The following is an 18,341-nucleotide window of genomic DNA, read 5'->3' as shown; positions in this document are numbered from 1 at the left end:
AATGTCCACATGTCTTTGGCTGAAGACTGGTAGGAGTGTATTCTCAGGTGCAGTCTGCCCAAACCAGTAGAAAACCTAAGTGTCTTGAAGATATCTCCACTGCCCAGGTGATAGGCTCAGCCTATCTCCCACCAGCAGGAAGAAACATCCCAGGTTTGGCCTGCAGATGCTTGAAGAGTTCAGGAAGATGCTTTTGACCCAAAAGCTTCTGGCTCCCAGAACATTTCTCCCTGGTAAAGGTGAGGGAAGCAGCCCTGCGGTGATGTTTCCCAGCCAGGTGAGCAGTTCAGCCTGTCTGATGGTCCTGGCAAATGGGCAAAGGAAGGTCCATGGGAGACAAGACCGGTTCATGGGCACTTGTCACAAAGCAGAGGAGTGCAAACACCCCCAGCTGCACCGGCAGCAGAATTCACACAAATTACAAAATGGTTGAGCCTTGCAGGGACCTCTGGAGAGTGTCTAGTCCAACCCCTCTCCTCAAAGTAGAGTCACTACAGCAGATTGCCCAGGGCTGTGTCCAGTTGGGTTTGAATATCATCAAAGATGGAAACTCCACGACCTCTCTGGGCAGGCTTTCCCAGCATTCAACCACACTTATAGTAAAGAAAGATTTTTCTCATATTTAAATGGAATTTCCTGCGTTTCAGTTTATGCCCATTGCCTCTTCTCCTGGCACTGAGCACCACTGAAAAGGGCCTGGCTCCATCCTCTTTGCACCCTTCCTTCAGGTATTTGTAGACTTTGATAAGATCCCCCCCCGAGCCTTCTGTTTTCCAGACTGAAAAGGCCCCGATCTCTCAGCCTCTCCTTATAGGATAGATGCTCCAGTCCCTTCATCATCTTTGTGGCCCTTCATTGGACTCTCTCCAGTATGTCCATGTATCTCCTGTGCTAGGGAGCCCAGGACTGGACACAGGACTCTAGGTGTGGCCTCACAAGAGCTAAGTAGGGAGGAAGGATCACCTCCCTTGACCTGCTGGCAATGCTCTGCCTAACACAACACAGAAGGCTAGTGACCTTCTTTACCACCAAGGAACATTGCTGATTCATGTGCAACTTGGTGTCCACCATGACCCGCAGTTCCTTCTCTGCAAAGCTGCTTTCTATCCTAATCAGCTCACAGCCTGTCCTGGTGCCTGTGGTTATTCCTCCCCAGATGCAAGACTTGGTGTTTCCATTTGCTGAATTTCCTGAGGTTCCCTTCTGTTCATTTTTCCAACCTGTTCAAGTCCCTCTGAATGGCAGCGCACCCATCTGGTCTATCAGCCACTCCTCCTGGTTTTGTATCATCTGCAAACTTGCTGAAGGTGAGCCACATCATCAAGGTCATTAATGAAGATGATGAACAGTATTGACCCCAACTTTGAGTCCTGTGGTACGCCCCTAATGACTTGCCTCCAACTGGACTTTGTGCCACTGGTCACAAGCCTCTGGGCCCAGTTGCTTCACCAGTTTTCAGTCTACCTCACTGTCCACTTATCTAACCCATACTTTGTCAGCTCATCTATGAGGATGTTGTGGGAGACAGTGTTGAAAGCCTTAATAAGGGAGAGATAAACAACATCCACTTCTCTCGCATCATCCACCAAGCCAGTCACCTCATCATTGAAGGCTATCAGGCCGGTGAGGCATAATTTCCCCTTTGTGAATCCATACTGGCTCCAGGGTTGTGATGCTGCTTTTGTCTTGTTCCCCGCTCTGAGGATCTTGAACTCCACCACCTCATGGTCACTGCAGCAAAGGCTGCCCCCAACCTTCACATCCCCAACTAGTTCTTCCTTGTTTGGAAGTATGAGGTCCACGAGAGTACCTCTCCGTGTTGGTTCCTCAGACATCTGTGTCAGGAAGCTGTGACCAGTGCAATCCAGAAACCTCCTAGATTGCTACTGCCCTGCTGTGTTGCTCCTCCAGCAGATATTGGGGTGGTGAAAGCCCTACATGAGGACCAGGACGTGTGAATGTAAGGCTTGTTCCAGTTATCTGAAGAAGGCCTCATCTGCTTCTTCTTGATCAGGTGGTCTGCATAAGACACCCACTACAACATCACCTATGCTGATCTGCCTGCTCATCCTGACCCGTAAGATCTCAGCTGACGCATCACCCATCCCTAGGCAGAGCTCCAGGCATTTCAGCTGCTCTCTCACATACAAAGCAACTCCCCTTCCTCACCTTTCGGCCTGCCCTTCCTAAACACTCTGTATCCAGCCATGGTAGTGCTGAATTATGTGACCTATCCCACCATGTCTTTGTGATCGCAAGCTTTCATGTGGTTTGGCCAGGGACTTGACCACAGGTATTACGAGGAGTTATGAGAGAGCTGGGTTTGTTCAGCCTGGAAAACAGGCTGAGAAGAGGGGGCTCAGGGGGTCTAACAGCATCTGACATAAAAAAGGGTCAAAGAGAAGGCTGAGCTGGACTCTCCTTGAGAATGTTAATTGACCACAAGTGGCAAGAAGGGAAATTCTGGTCACATACAACAAAAAATATTTCTCCATGTGAGTGTTCAAAAACTGGAAGAGGAGACCAGAAAGGCTGTGGTGTCTCCATGCTTGAGATGTAGTGAAGAGCATGCTGAGCTAACGCACTTCTTCCTCATCTTCAGGCTCCAGATGAACTTTCTGCATCATGTCCCTTAGTGGAAGGGGCTTGTGGTCCTGGTATGTCAACACACCCATCCCAGGACATCCTACTGAGACTGCACTGGCAGATCTGGGGCCTGCCACTGCCACCTTCCGACAAGAGAAGAAAATGCAAATGCCTGGTCCCAGCCCATTTCCCAAGGAAGGAAGGGAGGAATTTTCAGGATTATTTTGGTAGTTTTTAATTTTCACTGCTTCCAAAATTCGGGTTTCATAATAATTTGGTTCTAGCCAGCTTTAGGATGAGATACCTCCATGTGAAAATAAATAAGGGAGAAAAATTCAGTCTATATAAATTGCCTTGAACAAACCAATGAGTGGAATTCCAACATGAGTAGCTACACCTTGCCCTTACAAAGAACCTGAGCGCTGCAAAGCGTCACATACAAGGTGCCACTGCCCCATATCTTTGAGTGCTTGTATTTGTTTTTTGTCATCTTTCCTCTAATAGTTTGGACCCTGATACTAAATGGGTGCTCTTCCTGGAACCAGCAGGTTTAACTGGTCTGAGCTCAGGAAGGAGTCCTGGTGCGAAACTCAGACTCTCGTGTGAGAACGGGTGACCGCATCCCCACAATTTTAGCAATGAGAAGACAGAATCAGAGCCAGAAGCACCTGGCGCTCAGGGACAACAACGTGACGTGGGCATGACAAGAATCTGTGTGAAATACAATACACCCAGTCGTTGTTTGTGTTAATTGGCATGGAGAAGGAGAGCGAGGCATGCTACTCACACCTCTCCCCCCATGGGTTTGATGCTGTACGTGTTACATTTTAGTCGTGCTAGCTTAACTCCTTCTACAAAGGACAAGAATTATTAACTTAATGGCAGCTCGGATGGCCAAGTGTCCCTGTGTCACAGGAAGGGCCAGATCACCAAACCCAAGGAGACCAAGGTACATTGTGCATTGTTTTAAATCTCTTTTCTTGGGAGATGATAAGCAGGAAGATTGGAACATGTTCCCACAGCCACGCAAAGTACTTCCCATCTTTCCAGCCTCCTCCCATCTCGGCTGCTGCTCAGGTCAGCATTGCAGCCTGGAGGTGCCATCTTCCCCCTCGCTCCCCATGGCCTCTCATGTGGACCACAATACCCATGGACTGGGGAGGGAAGGAGCCAGGAGGAAAGAAAGTGGAGAGGGTTAGCACTGGCAGGAAGGTGGAGCTCTTGTTTCAGTAATTTTTTTTCTTCCTTGAGCACCACTCAAATTTTCACTTGCGAACTATCTACCTACACACTTTTCTTGACTCCTCCATGACAAAACTAACAAATGAGCCCGTTTTCTGGAGACTCCCCTCCAGCCCCAGAGCTATTTCTTCCTCCAAAACTTGTGTTTGCCATGGCTAGGGTGGTGGCGTGTCCAGAGCGACAGTAAAGGGCAGGGATGGGGAGGCAGGAATTCTCCCGCTTCAGACCCATTTGCTAGCACATGGTGACTCATACCCTGAGATGATCAGCACGACCTTGGGATGACAGTGAGAAATGTCTGCAGAGCCAACTGAAACAGAAACGCTGGCAACAGCCTGTGTTGTTTAGTTTCCAGAAATACTTTTGGGCATTTGGTATTACTACATCTCTTAACAAGGCTCACGTGGAAATACGGACCTTGACAAAGGAAGCAGCTCTATTACCTCTGTGTCAAAACATTCATGATGTCCCCTCTTAGATTTGGAGAAATGGCACCATTTCCCTGAACTTTCTGAACACCTGAAATGTGGGAGAGCCCATCCTGGGCCTGTCTAGAGACAGACAGGTCCCCATGGAGCAGCAGGAGCAGGGACATGGGCAGCAATGTGAGAAGAAAGGACGGGAACGCCAGGTAGGAGGGAGGTGTAGCCTCTTGGAGGCAGTTTTTTTCTGTGACCACCTGCTGCGCAATGCCCTCCAGTCCCCAAAATACTTCTTGTCACCACTGGTGCCCTCCCATCCCCACAAACACTTGTAAGCGAGGCTGCAAAATACAGATTGCAAGGAGGGAGAGCAGTGGAGAAGACCCTTTGCCAGGAAGGAGATAGTCCAGGCTGGGGTTATCCAGAGAAAAGGAAAGACATTTTTATGTCTTTCTTTCAAACAGCCTGTGGCTGTTCCTAAGAAACTCCTGAAAGCTCATCACTGTTATTCTGCATTTGTCTTACATTCCCCAGGGAACATAATCTCCTTCTCCCACGGGATCCAACTGGGCTCCCAAAAATAATAAAGCTTTAAACAAAAATTAGAATGACACATCTTTGCAAAGCAGCAATGAATGCTCCCCGGTTCAGGAGAGCAGGGGGGAGTCTCCAGAGCAACCAGCCCCACGTCTGTGTGTCCGTGTGTGCATCTGTCCGCAGGCAGGAGCGGGGCCAGAGCGGTCCCTGCAGCACTGCAGCCCCAGGGAGCTCGGGAAGAGGAGCAGCTGCCCACAGACACCCACACAGGGGCCATTATGTGCCCAAAATAGCCGCCCTCTCCAACAAGAAAGAGCACAGGCTCAAAGGACAAATCCCATCTCCATTCCCAGCAGGGTCACGGGCAAGTCAACGATATTTATGAGCATGACTATTGAAGACAGAGACGATCCCTGTTCTTTATCCATCACCAGGAGGAGACTCCAATGGCCTTGAGATGGCATGTATGGATTGATCCCTCCCTATAGTCTATACGCTCAGCCTCATGTCTGTCCTCCTTTTGACCGGCCTGCAACCCCCAGCCCTGGGCTTGGAATCCAACCCAAGCACTTTCTTTTCACACAAAGCAAGAGGTAATATCTGTAATATCTGCAGAACCATCCCAAAATTTTGTTCCAAGTGTACCTTTTTTATTAATTCCATATATTTTTATTAGAGCATAAGAAACAATATGTAACATACACTACACTTATGTTAATATATTTAAAGGAATCAATGTTTCTTTATTCTGCTTATTCTGTTACAATAAAGGTAATAATACACAATTACAAATCTCACATATATGTATTAGTAAAATCAACATTTCAGTGTAACCATCTCAGTGAAATGAGATCATCCAACAAAGCTGAAATAAAATGTGTCAATATTTTTTCTACAACACTTCACGGGCCTTATTACATTTTCATGAAGTGTTCCAGTTTCGATGAAACGGTAGGGTTTGGGCTGGAAAAAGTGTTCCCTCGCAGAATGTTGGACCTGGGAAGCCTATTAAGCCTTTCATTTCTCAATTTACGCTATCAGAGCAAAGCTGGACAAATTAAAACATTCAACCTGTCTCTGACGTTTCTGATTCTATGCTTTGCATGCAAATACCTGCTTAAAGGTAGCTCGCCCTTGGCTCCCTACTCCCGATTTCATGTGTGAACGGTTCCTCCTTGACTTGTGAGATCTGGGCTTCAAAGCATCTCTACCAAGTCTGGCAAAAGCCAGTAGATGGCAGGACCGACCCAGGGCTTCGCTTCCCTGGGCACCATGGACCCTCCCAAAATGCAAAATTGGGTGTGTCTATCCCCATTCCAGTTTGACTGCCTCAGACTGCAGCTTTCCAGGGGCGAAAGAACTCCTCCAGGATCAAGGAAGGATTCAGAGCCATCTTCATCCCAAACAGCTGAGACCCACAGCACCTCACCGCTGAGGATGACAGCGAAAGCACAGCCCGGCTTCAGGGCACAAAAGCATTGGGATCACAGGAGCAAAGGGCTTGTGATAGAGCCCTAAACCTCCAAGTATCCAGATGTGCACCACATCTGCTTTTCCCAGAGACAGGAGAGCACGGATGCCTATACCTCATTCCAGCATGGAGGCACAGCCACCCGGACCAGAGCTACCAGGCTTCCCACAGGGGTGGTGGGCCCCCAGCCTCCTTCATGGCAAATAGGGTCCCTGGGAGGCAAATCATTTCAAATAACCCATAGCTTGAGTAAATTAACACCAAGCAAGGACATTCTTTGAGTAACAATGTGGATCCTTTGAGTAACGATTAAGCAAGTGGCCTTATTTGTTCTGGCTGTTTGTGCAAGCAAGTCACATCAGGTTTGTGTTTCCCAAAAGAAGAAATTTTGCCCTTTTGCGAAAAAAAATTCTCAAAAACAGTTGGAAGAACTTTGTTCATTTTTAAGTCCTCCTTTTCGGCAAACAGCAAACCACAGCGAACCTGGGTGGAAAGGGCTGGTGCCACAGTAAGCTTTGAGCATGTACAGACAATACACAAAAATGAGAGCCCTTGCGACGTTGGCGTAGTGGTAGACGGCAGCAGCTGCCGTTGAAATACAGCCATTTCCAGGATGGAAGCACAGAAACCATTTTCTCATTAGCATGCTCCAAAATGGGCAGGTATTTGACTCAAGCTCTTCTTATTTTCCAGTGAAAACTGTTCCGGGATATTTAATGCTTGTACGGAGCAAAGCTGCCTCCCCTCGTAACCTCTCGCCTTGTCAGAAAAGGTGAAGATCTGAGTTTTCTGCTGAGATTTCGATCTCTAATTCCACAGTCCAAGTAAACACATTCAAAGCACTTAAGGGCTGTCCCACTGTGGCCCTCAAGTTCCAAATCAGGCATTTGGTTTAACAAGCCACCAGTTTTAATGCTCTATAAATGCTGGGTTCTTGCTATTTATTTTCTTCCTATTATTAATGTTTTTAATTACTACAGCTGCACATTTTCAGGCCTTTCACTCCTGGGCTTTACGACAGCTGAGGTTCTCACATGATTTCTGGTGCTGGGGATTTGGGGGCAAAAACAAAAAAATCTATAGTAGGACCAGAAATCGTGAGAGTTGGCAGAACTGATCATATGATGCTTGGGATTAAACTGTTGAATAACATCTCTTGCATTTGACAAGCTGTCATACCCTCCCTCTCTCTATTATACATATATCTATCAAAGAGATCTTTGTCACATGTGTTCGAAAGGAAAAACTGCAAATATCTCTTCTTCCGTATACTAAGTGTACAGGAGTATAGCACATGAAGAGGAGAGAAAGACAAAAAGAGAGTGAAGAGGACAAAAAAGTATCTCCATATGCAATCTATTCATCATCTATAGGCTCAAGAACACGTGCGAACTGACCTTCAGATCCGTCCCCTGGCAATACCGTTAATATAACTTGTTATTTGTATAGGGTAAGTAGCCTGCTGAATGCTCTTCCTGCCAGCCCTTGCTCCCTTGCATAACCGAGTCCTTGGCATGAGCAAACTCTGAAATGCCGAGATAGGAAGGAGACGGCCACTGGAGGAGGCAACCAGGTCTCATAACCCTGCTCGTAGCTTTAGCCCATGAAATTGTCCAGTGTGGCATCCTCAAGAGCCTCGTAAAGGCATGAACAGGCATTAGGACACAGCTATGCTGATGGCTTTTAAGTTTAGCTCTTTGCTCACAGCAGAGGCGTTGTGAGGGTAATTGAGCCCAAAACCAAGATAACTTTTACCAGGTGGCTAGAAAAGAGTTACAGCCCCATTACTTGCAAGGTAGAGTACTCTGGGTGCTGCCTTGGTCTCACTACAGCATCTGCTCACAGCAAGTGGTGAGGAACAAATTAACCCTGCAAACGAGGTTTCCAACCCTCTTGGGAGGAAGGCTCAGGCACAGGGAAGCTAGGGAATATTTACCCCATTTCTAGTCATTTTTTTCCCCAGCTTTCCCTGTGCTGTACGTGCATAGCAGAGGTTTGCGGCGCACCTCGAGCCCTGTGGTCCCAGCAGGCCCCAGCAGGCGAGGGAGGATGCATTAACCAGAGGAAGGCACATCTGAGGACCAACGAGACAAGCGACGCGTTCTGACCAAACTCATCACCTAATTGCTGGTCACGTCACGATGACCAGTCCCTCCTGTTGTAAAGGCTGTCATTAGCATCTGTGTCATTTTAATTAAAAGGAGGAGGAAAAAACATGTCACCGCTTTTGTTGCAAATATTTCTATACATCTGCACACCATCTTTCAAAAGAAGCTGTTTATCACTCATTTAAGTGGGGATAGAAGTATAATTGAACTGTGTGTGCAGCTTCAGAGGCTTTTGTTTGTTTTTTGACACAAAATAGGGGAACCATGTACAAGGAGGGCATGGCTAAAGAGTACCAATACTACACCCGATTTTTGCTGCTAGAAGAGAAACAAAGCGCAGTGCACCTCTGATCAATCAGTGGAAGTGACAGCAAGCTTTCACCTGACAGTTTAAGGCTCCATTTTGGCTTGTTTTGTGTCTAGCAGGTCCACAGGTAGGCAAAGCAGGTAGGAAACCAGCATGATGCAGAGATGGCAGGAGGACACATCTCCCACGGGACGGCTGAGAACTTCCAGGAGCAACGCTGCCGAAAGACCTGGGAAGATCCTGGGATCTGAGGGATGGCAGGAGCGGCAGGTTTGGTGGTGAAGTCACCTTCTGCAGTCCACGTGCACCATCAGCCCATCAGCCAGGGATTGCAGGTTGAACCTAAAGATCTGAGTATTGATATCTTTGCCTCTGACTTCACTAAATTTTGCAAACAGACCTGTTGCCCTGGATCATTTAGGTATCGATGTCATTGTCTATCACCATCACAAGTCCAAAGTGGGGAAATCGAGGCACCAAGTCTTTGTAACATGCAGACTAATTTTTAGAGGTCCTCTTCCCAGTGCGCTTGCTCCGTTAGGAGAAATAGGGTTGACTCGGACCCCAATAACTGGCATTTTTCACTAAAATGCACCTGGAAAAGGCGATTCCCAAGAGAGGTGAAACAAGCTGGCCCCCGGGGTGTTTATCAGAAAGGACAGCAACAGGGAGGAGATGGACTTGCTGCTCAGAGGTGAACTGGAAGGAATGCTGAGATGAAGCACTCAAAAGCTGCTTGAGAGGGTAAGAGGCCCTCGTGCCGGGCATAATATTTGGGTTTTCCATAACAGCGTTTCTAATCTCTCTGTCTGGAGCAAGGAAACACACACAGCACACGTCCCATCTCAGGTAACAACAGGAGCATGTTTATTCAGGTCTGGCACTTACAGAGCTCGGAAGGACAAGGTACACGTCATTTGTTTTCCAGAAAAGTCAGCCCAGGATCAGAAGAAACGAAACGATTTTATAAAAAGAGACTGCAGCTGCAAGGGGCCGGGAATGTGTCTCCCTTCGGGTCATGCATTCCCGATGCCCAGGCCACCCATGTGCTGGAGCACGCCGGTACCAGGCACCTCCGCAGAGGCGAGAGGCAGGAACGTCTGAACGCTTGACCGGGTGGTGTCTGGGGTTAATCGGTTCTCAGCGAGTCCCAGCCTTGTTTTAACCAACCTTAGAAACGAGGGGGGGAGTATTAGGTATAAAAGCAGAAACCCTTCCAAAACAATCCACCTTTGACAAGGAGGTGTGAGAGTGCAGTGGGGTACGTCCACAGGAGGAGGAGAACAGCTTGGCCAAACCGCCCAGGTCTCCGATGCTGGAAGAGCATAAAGTCTGGGAAACAACCACCTTTGAAGCCTGCCGAGAAGTAGAGGATCTCCTTGCAGACAGCGACAGAGAAGATATTGGCTAATGAGACCTGCGACGGCCTGTGGAAGACGGCTCTTCCTCGGCCAGCTCCATCACTCGCGAGCCCTGAGGACGTAGATGAAGCTAACGAGGACCCCCAAGGCCAGGACCGCGTAGCTGGCTTTCACGCTGCTGGAACCACTGATGTTGCAGAGGAAGGAGTCGCAGCAGTAAACGGAGGCAGACGCTATGCCGAGGTTAATCCCAGCGCTGGGGCAAATGGGAGAGCATCCTTTGGAGATGGACTGGCCAGACTTGCTGCCTGAATTTAGGTTGGGGCCGGGGGAAAGGAAGAAAAGCAAAAGGACACGGGTTTAGAATGTCTCTCAGCTTTCTGATCACCTGTTCTGCAAAGGAAATAACAGTACGGAAATAGCTGAAGCGTCACAGGTGGCACGGAGAGGATGGAGTGCTTCTCGGCGTCAGGCTACGACAGTAATCTCAGCCAGCCCACACACTTCAAGGAACACCCATGATAACCTCCCACGCAGACCCTACAGACCATGCAACACCCCAGGGACACCCCGTCCAGGCTGTCGGCCAAAGTTTGGCCGCAACGGCTCCGGGGAAGAATCTCAAAAATCTCACTCGAGCTTGACTCTGGGACTCCTCAAGCGAGACAGGGAGCATGGGGCACACACAGCACCAGGGAGGCACTTGTGACCGAAGTCTGCGTTTCGAGCGTTGGCTGTGAGAGAGGCGCGGCACGCATTTAGCAGCAGGAAATAGGAAACAGTTAGCACTGTGCTAAGACGACAGGTTTATAACAGCTCCCAGCCTCCATTTGTGCATGCACGACCCGCTCACATTGTGCACCGTGCAACTCAGGCGTGCAACACCCCTCCCTCCCGCAAGGGAGAGCAAGGCAAGCCGGGCTGAGCTCTGGTCTCTACAATGGTGCCAGGAGACCTGCCAGAGCAGCCTGCTGCCCTAGGAGCAGCAGCCGGGAAGCACAGACCCTCCCCAGATCTTTCCTGGCACTTAGGGAGGAAACCTGCAAATCTCCCTTCCTGGCAACCCCACCTCGTCCACGGAGAGCAAAGAAGCCAAGGTGAGACTCGGGGATGAACAACCCGAACACAGGGCAAAAGGAGGAAGGGCAACCCTGGAGCTTCCTACAGAGGAAGCCTGCAGCATCCTCCACACTTTCACTTATTCATCAGCAACCTCCCCGCCTCCACCCCGAAATTCCCCTCGGACTCCCAGCATCGGTGCAGGCACGTGGGCTTTAACGTGACTCCGTCTGGCAGCACGTCCCTCGTAAAATTTCCCTTGGGATGGTCTGACACTCAGCTGCTAAGAAGAACTTTCCCCTTCTTCCAGCCAAAGGAAAGAAAGCCTTCCTGCAGCTCAGCAGGTGAACCAGGAGAGCAGCCAAGAGGGGCAGAAGAAGGTCCTGTCACCACTCACCGATTCCCACTCCAACATACGTCGTCACACAGTGGTTTTCATTCTCCCCGCACTTGACAGGCGTCAGGCAGGCCCAGTTGGAGGATGCATCCGAGCACGAAAAGCAGACGAGCGTGTGAGCTGCAAGGGAAAGGCACGCCTTGGTTAGGGGCTGGTGGGAACACCTCCTCGTTTGGTGGTCCCCACCTCTGACGCACGGCACGCACCGCATCTGGCCACAGCCATGCTCGCTATTTTGGCTGTATCAATCTGCGATAGGTGTTTTCCCTAAACAATTGGCCAAGTGAAGGGTTCAAGCATAAGGGATACATTTTGAGCTCTTGGCAGGATCAACTGTCAGCTAAAGCCTCAATACAACCCCAGGTCAACCTGGTAGTTTATGGCATGCTCCTGTTTGCACCAAGAGCAGGTTCAAGCTACAGCTGCTAACTTGAAACTAAACAACGGAGGTAAGTTCAGGCCTGCAATCTGGAGCCTGAGATTTGGGCTTATTCAGCTCAGCTACCGTGGACACTGATGGAAAATGCTCCAGGCATGACCATGGGTTCGAGCTTTCCGTGACCTGCCTCTGGCAGCAGGGCACAAAGCTCAGGCTACGCTTGAGCTAGCGCACGTGGTGGAAACGATTTCTCAGCTAGAGCAAGCCCAGCATTGCAGCAAGACCTGCAAGGACTTGCACGGTCCTGCTGCCCTGGGAGTCATAGCACTATGAAGGCAGCACATGCAACCAATCTTTTTAATTTGGAGCAGGGGGATAGCAAAAAAACCCCCATGGCTTCCTCTATGGCAGGTCCCCTAAAATGGTTTATCCTACACCAGCAGGATGGGCTGCACCAGCTGGCTCCCATCCCTCATCCTTCAGATCTGCCCAAGAAAGAGGAAAGATTGGAAAATAGCATTCAGTGGTGGGTAATGGTTGCAGAAACAGCCTGGACCGGTGACTCAGCAGGGACATATGCACTTTGCAGTGGATGGATGATCTCTGTATTTTACATAGAAGAATATCACATCCACACTGCAATTGTTGACCTACATACGCAGACAGATCAGGTCTGTTCCCGATGTTTCATGGGCTCTGATTTTTGAGCACTCAGGCAGCAAGCCCTTCCATGAGGCACTGCCTTTCTCTTCTGTGTTTCCAGGATGCAAAACGGAGTGGGGGCTGATTTAGGATGGGAAGTGCAAGGCAGCATCATTCCTGCTCCTACCTCTTTCAGCCCCACCACAAACAGATTATCCTAAGGAGGTGAACTCAGTGAAGCCCTGGGAGAGCTCGCTGAGGCTCAGCAGTCCCTGTCATGGAGTATTTTGAAGATTAAGTCGGGCAAATATTGGTCAGCAGCTGTCCCACTCTGCTGTGGGACTGCATGACCTCTTGAGGTTCTTCTCAATCCTGTTTCTCTCAGGAAAAGAAAAGCTTTTTACAAGAAAATTGGGAAAAAAATAACAATTGTTCTCAGAGGAATGACTTTTGAGCAGCCACAGCCAAGGCAGGGAAAGAAGAAAAAAACATAATCTCAGGGAAACGGATTACAGCGGGTTAGTGGGAGATCCTGAATGTCACATCAGGGCAGCCAAATTACTCTGCTTTGGGGAAGAGATGAAGCCAACACCACAACCCCCTAAGCAAGAATTTCGTGGACTGTCTCATACATCCTTCCATGATCATCAGCCTGCCAACGATCCTTGCAACAAAATCGAGTTACCTGAGCATGCCAACGCAGCAGCCACAATCTACACACAGCACCCAGGATCACAGGGCCACCAGTTGAGCCAAAAGCCCTGGGAGAGATTCGTCAGTGGACCTTGCCTCGGGATCTAGGAGAGGGGGAGCAGGACGGAGCCAGCCATTGAGCCTAAAGGCTGTCATTGTCCCTTGCTGAGCCCTCAAGAGCGTTTCCGTGGGTGGCATTTTTGACCTCATTGGCCCAAACTCAGTCTGGGACCTCGGAGTAAAGCCCAGCTCTCTCCTGCTCCCTGGTCCCCAGCATGTTTCTGCTCTCAAGTCTCAGGTGTCGGTGACTTGTCCCAAACCCTTCTCCTTGCAACCACCCTGAGGGCAAAGTGAGGAGGCAAATTGACTCATCCTATTTCACAGGAACCGTCTGCAACCAGGAACGAAGTGGATTACAGGCTTCCTGTGGGCATTATGGCAGGACGTATGTCCCCATATGTACTTGCTCACTATGCTGAACGCACGAGTCGAGTGGTGCAGTGCTATTCATTAAGGCTTAGAGGTTCCAGATACAAACACATCAGACATATTTTTACATGCACATAAAAGTGCCTTTAGGCATGAAATTCTCTGCCACGTGACTAAATCTATGCTCCTACCACAGCACTCCTACCTGTCCCCATGTTTTTCTTTGTCACGCCTACCTATTACCCCTTCTCTTAATATAGACAAAATCTTTCCAGGAGAGCAAGTCTTTCAACGTAGTTTAAGAGAGGAAATACGCAGTCATAACTAGTGCCACTTTCTGCCCCAGCAAAACAGATAACTAAATAACCCACTGCAGAGTTAAGAGAGCAAGCAGGCTGAGTGTTTTAGACAAAAGGCACAAGAAGGGTGGCAGAATTATTTTATGCAGCTGGAGACAGAGCAAAGAGTTGAAGCTCAAGGCTACCAAAAAAGAAAAAAAAAGAAAAAAGCCCAAGACTGAACAATGCAAAAGGGAAGCCTCGTTTTCACCAACTAGAAAATGCAGCAGGAAGAATTTATGTGTTTATTTGTTTGCTGCTCGGCTCCTCAGAGGAACAAAGAGCTCCCAAAACAGAGCAGATCGTCTCCTCAGATACGAGGCTGAATCCATTCTTGCAAAGAGCAATGCAGAAAAAAAAAAAAAAAAAGCCTTTAAAAACCTGCTCTGAAGCTCAGCAGCACCAGTGAAAAATGCTGTTGCTTCGGCAGCTCTTCCATTCGGTTCCTATGCCGAACGCTCTCTCTTTTCCATTGCTCTTAGACAAGATCTTTATATATCATACGCAAGATCTTCAGGGCACTTTGAGCAGAGGGTAAAGCTTTTCTGCAAAAGCCTCCCTGGACGTGCTGGAAGCGTTTGAGGATAAAACTACCCGCAACAAACCCTTTTGCCTGGCTAAGAACTTACTTTAAAGCTGAAAGGTTTTTTGGAGGGCGGGGGGGGGGGGGAGCGAAACCCCTTACCGCCTTGGCCTGGACAGCCCATCCTCCCAGCTGGAACTGAGCACATGCCAGCTGGGCTCTGATGGAAACCCAATGCTTGAATTGCGAGTTGCTTCCCGGACTCCACCGGGAGGGGCACATGGGAAGGGCAGCAAAGAACTAGTTTCTTCTCATCGGTGCCCTCAGGAAACAAGAAGGGCCCGTGTTTCCTGAGCAGGGGCTCAGAGGGCCCAGAACTCTCCTGTTCGCTCTTTGTTTGGCTTCTCCAAGCATCGACATATGGAAACGATATGGGGTTTTGCACGGCCCCACGGAGTTTGGGTAGTCAGAAATGGAGTCGACAGGAAGGCGGGGGATTGCAGACCCTGCGACTTGGACAACTTGCAGTTTAACACTCAGCAACAGGAAGCATGTTCTCCCCAGCTTCGGTGGCAGCCCCAAGATGTGCTCCACAGGGCCATGGTCCCTTGGGGGTCACCTCCCCACATGCTGGCCACCGCAGCCTGCCCCAAAGGATGCTGGGGGGGGGGGGGGGGGGGGGACAGGAGCCAGGATCACGAGTGGCTCTGCCCAGACTTTGCTCCATCAGCCATTGCCAGGGCTGGGCTTCATCTCTCCCTTCTACCCTCCTTCCCCTCGGCTGCATCTCAGCCCATCTGTGCGCCGTTATCCCGGCTCACTGCGCCGAAAAGCGGGAGCGGAGCCGGCCCTGGTCTTTGTTCGATCTGCAACTGGGAAAAGCTCCACAATATCTACACGCACAGCTGGAGGTGCATACCTATACATACAGGCACGGAAGCCCTGAAGTTCCTGCTTCAAGAGGGACACTGCTGCGAGGCAGGTCTTGGAAAGACACCCCCCCACCCCGCGCCAAACCCCGGCACGGCTCAGCTCTGTCCCCCCAGGCCCTCTGCAACCCTCACCCCCTCTGCAAACCTCCAACTTCCAGCGCCCACACTGCAAGACGCAGCACACATACTTCCCCCCACCCCCCCACCCCCCCGCCCCCAATTTGCTCCCAAACCCAGGGCTGGCGAGGGACTGGGGGACCTCGGGGGGAAAGGTGGTGGTGACTGGGTGGCAGGGGCATCCCCCTCCCCTTACCTCTCTCCACGCACAGCACCGCAGCCAGCACAGCGAGCAGGAGCGCCTTCATGGTGCGGCGGTGGGGCCAGCAAGATGCGCAAGGCGGCTCGCTGCGCGCAAGGCTGGCAGCAGGGCCGGGCGCCGGGGGTGGGGAAAGGCCAGCGGCCCCGCCCCGCGGGCCAGCCCGTGCCCCGCACCGCCTCCCCCCACCGCCTCCCCGGCCCTCCCTGGTTTCGTTTCCCGGCTCCGGAGAGCCGGGGCCGGGAAAGGGGGCAGGCGCCATGGTGCTTCGGCTTGCCAGCGCCTGGCCCGCCGAGGGGTCTTAGAGCCCGCGGGAGCAGAGCCAGCTCTCCCCTGGCCCTGCCCCAAAGGCTTTTTTCCATCCCCCTTTCGGGTCCGCTCTGTTTCCCTGAGGGAAGAGACAGCGGTAGGAGGGCTCCCTGCATGCCGGACCCCACTCATGCACAGCCCGTTTCAAGTGCAACCCCCTCCATCTACAACTCCCTTCACCCACGAGGACCTGCTGCGTTCATGTCTCCCTCCCCTCTTCCATGCATCTTCATTCACAGATCCCCTGAGCACGCACACCCGCCCCATACATTCACAACCACCCTGTATGCACACATGCCCTGCATATGCAAACCCCTGCGTGCAGGACTACTTCATGCATGGATCTCCTGCATGCAAGACCCCCTGAATGCACAAGCCCCCTGCATGCATGACACCCCCTCTTCATGTATAACCCCTCTGCATGCACAGCCTCCATGCAAGACCCAAGCATATAGAGAACCAACTTCCCTAGCTGTTAACCAGAGCTTAAATGGGATTAGACATACAGGGTTGGGAAGCTTGAAGGTACGAGGGCCCAGCAGCTCGGGTGGCACGGGACAGCCTGGGCTGCGTGGCAGGATGGGTCTTCAGAGCATAGGACAGTCCACCAGAATGGTTTGTTGGAGTGGCCCGGGTTCAGTAGGTCCCACAGAAATAGCTAAGTCCTCTAGGAAACGAGCGGCAGGGAGGGCATTGGGGGAGGGACCCTATGAAGCTGGCTGTCAAGGAAGCCTGGGAATGGAGGAGACTGCTGGTGAGCCAGCAAGAAACAAGCAGGTTTGACAAACTCTGTATGCCACAGATGGGTTTAATTCTGCAGAATCAGCATTTCCTGGCAAATGCATCTGTCAGAAGGAATTCCAGCTCCTGTCTTGTCAGAGTGCAGAGTCCTCTACTTGGAAAACAAATCCATGCCTGCAAACCCCCACTTCCCTTTTCTCTCCTGTGGCTCATTTTTATTTGTCATTGCCAGTTATTCTAGCAGGAACTGACTGCGAGCAGTGTGTTTCTGTGGTCTAATATCTTCCACTGGAACGGGCTGCAGGGACTGTTTCATTCTCTGGTTTACAAATCAAATACTAAAAGACTGGGAAGTTTCAGCTTTGCAGTAGCCTGAGCAACCGTAATTTAGATACACTCACAAGACCCCTGTCTCATACAGACCTTGTTCAGGTTGTGCCCGTAAGAGTCACTCTGGCTTTTTGTAGCCTACATGTGAGCAATCTCGCAGCATTTATCTCAGCTTTGAAGTGGGGCACCTGAGATGTAATTTCTGGGTGTCAGGAAGACATAGCATGTTCCTTCAGCTCTCCTGTTTCTTCGATGTCTTGTACACTCCCCTCATCCCCACGAGAAGTGTACAAGGGCCTACAGCTTTCTGGTTTTCTCCCCCACACAAATTTAACGTTACCAGTTCCACTGTTTCCTGGAGAGGGCCTGTCTGCTGCTAGGAAGGAAGGGAGAGGACCTAAGAGTCATGGGACACGACTCACCATGGGATCTGGAATCATCCGAATACTACTGAAATGGCTGGGTGGGGACAGCATTAATTACAGGATGCTGCAAACGGAAGATGTGGGCAGAGCGACTAGAGACCAGTTCGCTATAGTGGAAGATGCATCAGGTAAGGAAGCCCTTCTGAAAGCTTGCTGGTCTAAGCCCATGTCTCCCACCTCCTTACCAAGGCTACAGTGTGGGACAGCAGACTGCAAAGCTCAACACGGCGACTCTGATGGCAGGGCTTTCTGTTCTAGACCAACACGCAGCAAAACACTGCACTGAATGCTCCAGCCTCTTCTTGCAAGTTTGGGGGTGGTTGGAGGGCTTCGTTGAACCATTGACTTCATACTGTGAATGCAAGGCAAAAAAATGTCTCTTCACAAGAAGAGGGAGGTGGTAAGAAAGGCAGCAGGGGTAGAGTCCAGCAACAGGTATGTGTCTGGGGAAAGGTGGACACAGGTACAAAAACATGCTTAAGGGGAAAAGGAGATAAGGAAGAAGCTGGATCATAAAGCAAACTGGTGCTAGAGTAAATATTTCAAGGTTTGCTTGCATGATGGGGAGGAATGGCTAGTTTTAAAATTAGGAAATTAAGAGTATGGAAGCTCCCTTCATGGGTCAAGGGAGCAGGGTAGCAGAGATGGGTGCAGCAATTAAAACTAGAATTACTAGGTCTGCAAGGCTTCGGTGCTGAACTGGCACTTTAGGAGTTTGAGCTTGAAACGCAGGCCCACTAAAAGCTTGCTCAGCTTCTGTGGAGCCAGGTGGCATGCAGAGAGTTTCCTTCACC

General features: G+C 50.4%; 1 protein-coding gene across 1 annotated transcript; it reads right to left on the bottom strand.

The window, feature by feature from the left end:
• Positions 1 to 9,518: 9,518 nt before the first annotated feature.
• On the bottom strand, positions 9,519 to 15,822 carry LOC127012977 (lymphocyte antigen 6E). Its single transcript, XM_050891479.1, has 3 exons — positions 15,740 to 15,822; positions 11,491 to 11,610; positions 9,519 to 10,342 (listed from the first exon to the last, which is right to left on the bottom strand). Exons 1-3 carry the CDS (start codon positions 15,789 to 15,791, stop codon positions 10,134 to 10,136), a joined length of 381 nt encoding a protein of 126 aa, XP_050747436.1. The 5' UTR covers positions 15,792 to 15,822; the 3' UTR covers positions 9,519 to 10,133.
• Positions 15,823 to 18,341: the final 2,519 nt, after the last annotated feature.

Source organism: Gymnogyps californianus, chromosome 2 (assembly GCF_018139145.2).
Source record: "Gymnogyps californianus isolate 813 chromosome 2, ASM1813914v2, whole genome shotgun sequence".
In the NCBI taxonomy this organism is placed as follows: Eukaryota; Metazoa; Chordata; class Aves; order Accipitriformes; family Cathartidae; genus Gymnogyps; species Gymnogyps californianus.
The sequence above is the reverse complement of the archived record's forward strand: the minus strand, read 5'-3'. Positions and strand labels throughout refer to the sequence as shown.

What these genes read in the sequence shown, in the direction of transcription:
- LOC127012977 (XM_050891479.1), bottom strand. Translation starts at nt 15,791, where the DNA reads ATGAAGGCGCTCCTGCTCGCTGTGCTGGCTGCGGTGCTGTGCGTGGAG. An exon ending in GGTGCTGTGCGTGGAGAGAG is followed by an intron (nt 11,611 to 15,739) that starts GTAAGGGGAGGG and finishes TTTCCCTTGCAG; the next exon opens with CTCACACGCTCGTCTGCTTT. An exon ending in GTATGTTGGAGTGGGAATCG is followed by an intron (nt 10,343 to 11,490) that starts GTGAGTGGTGAC and finishes ACCTAAATTCAG; the next exon opens with GCAGCAAGTCTGGCCAGTCC.